This window comes from Carlito syrichta, unplaced genomic scaffold (genome assembly GCF_000164805.1).
Source record: "Carlito syrichta isolate Samal-C Ts95f unplaced genomic scaffold, Tarsius_syrichta-2.0.1 Scaffold288153, whole genome shotgun sequence".
In the NCBI taxonomy this organism is placed as follows: Eukaryota; Metazoa; Chordata; class Mammalia; order Primates; family Tarsiidae; genus Carlito; species Carlito syrichta.
In genome coordinates this window covers 439,598-444,574 of record NW_007232249.1, presented here as the reverse complement: position 1 = coordinate 444,574, position 4,977 = coordinate 439,598, and the positions used below count along the sequence as shown (strand labels likewise).

At 58.0% G+C, this 4,977-nt stretch overlaps 1 protein-coding gene across 3 annotated transcripts in view; it reads left to right on the top strand.

Annotated features, from left to right (window-relative positions):
• The first annotated feature begins 1,025 nt into the window (after nucleotides 1-1,025).
• SEMA3B (semaphorin 3B) overlaps nucleotides 1,026-4,977 on the top strand; it is a 9,154-nt gene continuing 5,202 nt past the window's right edge. Inside the window, exons 1-6 of one of the 3 annotated variants that reach the window (XM_008053432.1) lie at nucleotides 1,026-1,229; nucleotides 2,648-2,834; nucleotides 3,627-3,784; nucleotides 3,954-4,016; nucleotides 4,422-4,541; nucleotides 4,620-4,713. In XM_008053432.1, the coding sequence (XP_008051623.1) occupies nucleotides 2,726-2,834; nucleotides 3,627-3,784; nucleotides 3,954-4,016; nucleotides 4,422-4,541; nucleotides 4,620-4,713 (544 nt within the window). In that variant the 5' untranslated portion in view covers nucleotides 1,026-1,229; nucleotides 2,648-2,725. Of the gene's footprint in view, nucleotides 1,230-2,378; nucleotides 2,835-3,626; nucleotides 3,785-3,953; nucleotides 4,017-4,421; nucleotides 4,542-4,619; nucleotides 4,714-4,977 lie in introns of those variants that run through there. The other 2 variants (XM_008053431.2, XM_008053435.1) reach the window with 2 other exon arrangements.

The following is a 4,977-nucleotide window of genomic DNA, read 5'->3' as shown; positions in this document are numbered from 1 at the left end:
AATTCACTCACCTCAGCCTCCCAAAGGCACGGGATTACAGGCTGAGCCACCGAGCCCGGCTCAAGAATACCTTTTAGGGGGACTGAGGGCTCAGTACCCTTTCTCAAGTCCTAGTATGTGCACTCAGGTGGAACTGAAGGCCCTATTCTGCTATTGTTAACAGTCAGTCCCTCCAAAGAATTACCCTCCAAGGTACAAATAGGGTGCATCCACCAGGCCCAGCTTCAAAACAAGACCCCAGATCCTTCCCAGCCAAGGCTGTGGGGTGCAGGAGCCCGTCCTGGTCCTATCTGTAAAACTCTCTCAGGTTTTGGTTCTGGGTTTGGTCCTCCCTCCTTCAACCTAGTAAGAGAGGCTAGAGTAAGGGCAGTCACATAGTCTCCCCAGCAGAGATGCAGCACCACCCGCCAGCATGGGGGACTCTGGATGGGTCCACACCCTGCAGTGCAAAAGTAAGATTTGCTGGAGTTCCTGTGCCTGCCCCTCTCCCGCCCCCCTCTCCCTCCCCTAACTTGCTGTCATCGAAGCTACTGCCCACAAGGCAGCTGAAGTACTGTGTGGCCCAACTGGTGAGGAAGGACTGGGGCTGGAGTCCTGAGGACCCATCAAACCTCCGGTTGAGAACCTCCTCCCCTGACCTCCAGCCGGCCATCCCAGCTGGCTCCTGGGAACTGAGGTGGAGGCTGAGATTGGCATTACCTCTCCCCACAGTGCCCCAGCTGTGGAGGGACAGGTGAGATACTGGAGTCCTTGGAGGTGGCCCTCATCCAGCTTATTCCCTTTGACTGGTGTGCAGAGCTGTCTAGAGCTGAAGGGTCTCTGTTGCTTCTTCCTCCTTTGGCTTGTCGCCACCAGCTTCTGGACCATCGCCTGGGGCACCCTCCTGCCTTGAGGTCCAACAGGGAGGGATCATCCCTACTATTCCCTCCCTTGTGCCCATTCGACTCCAGCCTGGCAGCCGTCTCCAGCCGGTCCCGGCTGCCTGCCCGGTCACCGGATCCACCCTGTAAACTCTACAGCGGCAAGCGGGGCGGTGGCTGGCCTGGTGGGGGCGGGGGCTGTTCCTTAAAGGAGCCGTCAGAGGGTGCCCTGCGGCCCTTAGACTTCTCCCCTTCCCCAGGGTGAGAAGGGGCCAGGTTGGGGAGGTGCAATTGCTGGAGTTCTTGGTGAAGTATGGGAAGGCAGCCGGGGATTGGCTTCGCAGACTTCTAGACTGAGAAGAGGCAGTGGCAAGTGTCAGTGGAGGGAAGGACGGAGGTCGGGGGGTGTCCTAGCATGGGAAGGGTCCAGGGTCTGGGAAGCTGGGCAGGCGTGTGGGTGGAGGGTGAAACCTGCCCCAGCAGCTGCTCCCTTTGCTTAATCCTACTTCTGGACCTTGCCCCACCCCCAGGGTGCCAGCGCGTGGCACCTGCCTAGCCAGCTCCTAAGAAGGAGGGTGGGCGTAGCAGCCAGAGCCTCGCCCCATCTGATGGCTCCAGGGAAGGTGTCTGGTTCATAGGGTGGAGGGGCTCAAAGATGGGGAAACCCTGAAGGGCAAAAGAAGTGGAGGGAGGAGCTCAGGGAGACTGGAGGCTCTGAGAGGAAAGGACAGCTCAGATCAGGAGTCTGGGGATGAGAGTGAAAGACTGCCTTACTCTGCCTCCCCACCCTCATGATTCCTCTGGGGTGAGGAGAGGGAGCAGTCAAGGGCAAACACTGGGGCTGCTCTCTCTGTCTTGGGAGCAGTCTCTAGCTCAGAAGCTGAGGTGTCTGCCCAGGTCTGAGTGTCCTGAGTAGTACTTCACCCTCTGAGGAATAGGTTTCACTGGGGTCTCAGAATTGAAGAGAGTGACTGATCTGCAGTTATTTGCTCTCTTGCCTGCCCACAAGACACGCACACACTTGTGTGTTGCACACACATTTGCACATGCACAAATATGCAACACATGTACACTAACACACACATACACACACACTGTGTAGATTGCAAAGTGTCATATGTGCACACATATTTGGGCACCCAACCCATGTCTACATACGTGCAATACAGCACACAGACATGTGCACATGTGCATACACACTACACACGTGCACATTCACAAAGGGGCCTTCAGAAACCATTCACATTCACAGGCACCCACACCCTTGGCTCCAGCCCCAGAAGCGCCTGTGTTTCTCTGTGGGTCCTCGGGTGCATACCCCTCCAGAGGCCTGACCCCTCCGGTCATTCTGTTGACCGACTTGCTTCCCTCCCTCTTTGCACTTGGTGCCCTCTGCATTGATCCGACTTCTTGTTGTCATTCTGTTCCCCTCCCACATGGAGACCTTGTCTGTCTCCCAGTATCCCTAGTCCCAGGCTGGCATGAAGTGGGCACACAGTGTGAATTTATGTCTGTGGCTGTGTATAAGGGAGGGGAGGCTCCTGAGGGGGGTGACGTGGTGGGGCGGGAGCCTGCCAGTGCAGGGTGACCCTGAGGGTGTGCCCAGAGTGGGTGTGTCTGCGATTGTGGCCAGGCGGGGCACCCTCCGAGGGGAGGGAGGGCTCGGAAGTGGAATGCGACCCCCCAGCCTCTTCCCCCAGGGGCTGTAATCTGATCCCTAGGGACTCCCCCCTAGCCTCCCGCCCTCACCCTCACAGCCAGCCGACTCCTGACTCCTTCTCTTCCAGATCCCGGGGCAGAGTCCAGGGCAACTCAAGGCTCCTCTACACACACCCGCTGAACCCTGAGCGCCCTGAGCTGCCGGGATGGGGCGGGCCAGGGCCGCCGCCATGATCCCAGGCCTGGCCCTGCTCTGGGCAGTGGGGCTGGGGGGTGTCACCTCCAGCCCCCCACGCCTTCGGCTCTCCTTCCAAGGTAGGTGCACCTGGCAGGCGGGAGGGCGCAGCTCAGGGTGGGCTAAAAAGGAGCCCAGTGTGGTTAGGGGGCTCTGTGTTGGCTATTGCCCCATATGTGTACCTATCACCAGACCTTGGTTGGACCGAGGGACACTCTCAGGCCACCTCCAGTTAACCCTGTCCTGGCCTCAGACCCCTACCTCTCTGTCCACATTCTCCTCGTGCTTTCCCAGGAAGAGCCCTCCTGTCTCCATAGCAACAGACCCTGTCTCTGTCCCATCTTGGTACCCCCAACAAGGCCAAACTCCTTTGGCAGTGCAACAGGGAAGTCAGGTTTGGGGGTCATCAGAGGCCCATTCTATGCCTGCTGGACAGGAGGGTGGTTACCAGGCAGTGGCATTGGGTAGGCAGTTCTGGTGAGCTCAGGCTGGTGGTAGGGTGGCAGAGAAGGAACTCTCAGCTTGACTTTTTTGGGGCTGGTGTTCTGGCCATCCCAATATGCCCAGCCTCCCCTAGAACTCTAGTGTCCATAAGCCTGGCTTCCCAGTGCACCCACCTGGAGACAACACTTGTCTGAGCACGCCCGAGTTCAACTTGCTTTCCCCTTTCTAAGGGGGTGCATCACCCACCCTGGCAGCTCTGCATATGCACTTGGGTGGGCCTGTGCATGTAAGCTCACAGACATGTAAACTCACATATGTGTGAGCCAGGTCCCAAGTACAACCTTGCCCTATAGAGTGGCAATCAGGAAGGGTCTGGATGAGGCTTCCTGTGTGGCTGGTGTGTTCTCAGTGGTGTCCCTACTTTGCAGAGCTCCAGACCTGGCATGGTCTCCGGACCTTTAGGCTGGAGCGGACCTGCTGCTATGAAGCCTTGCTGGTGGATGAGGAGCGTGGACGCCTATTTGTGGGTGCCGAGAACCATGTGATCTCCCTCAGCCTGGATAACATCAGCAAGCGGGCCAAGAAGGTGCCAGGGGCTCCCCAATTCTAGCACTGACCAGGAAAAGAGTCCTAGAACCCCACTCCTGACTGCCTGGAGAGACCCAGGGGAATGGACCGCCAGAATGGCAAGACTCCCAAGATAGAGAATGTTTTAAGTTGCTGACCCGTGTTCCCCTTCCCCAACCTCCCCATAGCTGGCCTGGCCGGCCCCCGTGGAATGGCGAGAGGAATGCAACTGGGCAGGGAAGGACATTGGTGTGAGTGCTGGCTGCCCGGGCTTGGAGTGGGGAGGGTAGCCCCTCACCCCAGAGAGAGGGCAGTGCTAAAACAGAGGCCTGCCTGTTCTGGCTGGAGTGAGGGCAGGGAGGTCGAGGTGGCTGAGGTCTGGAGGTGGTGAGTCAGGGTGGGGGCTCATGTGATTCTTCTTGGGGGCCTCTGAGTCACGGGGGGCTGTGTAGGCATGCGCTTTCCCATTGCCTATCCTGGTGAGGGATGGGCTGGTCTGGTCATCACAGGCACCCAGGTTCTCATAGGCCATGTTAACACTTGCCTGGGCCAGTGCAGAAGAGAAGGAGGGATGATGATGCCACGGGTGAGCTGGGACCCCGTAAGGCCACCTCCCTGGGGAAAACCTATTGCCTCTGGCCCTGCCTGCCCACTAGACTGAGTGCATGAACTTCGTGAAGTTGCTGCATGCCTACAACCACACCCACTTGCTGGCCTGTGGCACAGGGGCCTTCCATCCAACCTGTGCATTTGTGGAGGTGGGCTACCAGCTTGAGGTAAGGCCAGATCTAGGCAAGGAGGGAGGTTGAGAGGGCAAGAAGGGGCCTGGCGAAACAATTCTCCCTGCCTTCCAGGAGCCCATGCTCCGGCTGGACCTGCGAAAGCTAGAGGATGGCAAGGGGAAGAGTCCTTATGATCCCAGGCACCGGGCTGCCTCCGTGCTGGTGGGTGAGTCCAAAAGCTTGAATCCCAGGGGAGATCCCAGAACCTCTCAGAAACTCCAGAACCACCACCGTTTGGTTAAGCACTGGTCAGGCCGTGTTTTCTTACCTTTGGCTCCCTCCCTTACCTTGGGGAGGTGAATCTCCTCTCTCTCACTCTCTAATTTGCTTTCTAAATAAACTTTGTTTGAAAATTTAAAAAAGAGCCAGGCTCGGTGGCTCAGCCTGTAATCCCGTGCCTTTGGGAGGCTGAGGTGAGTGGATTGCCTGA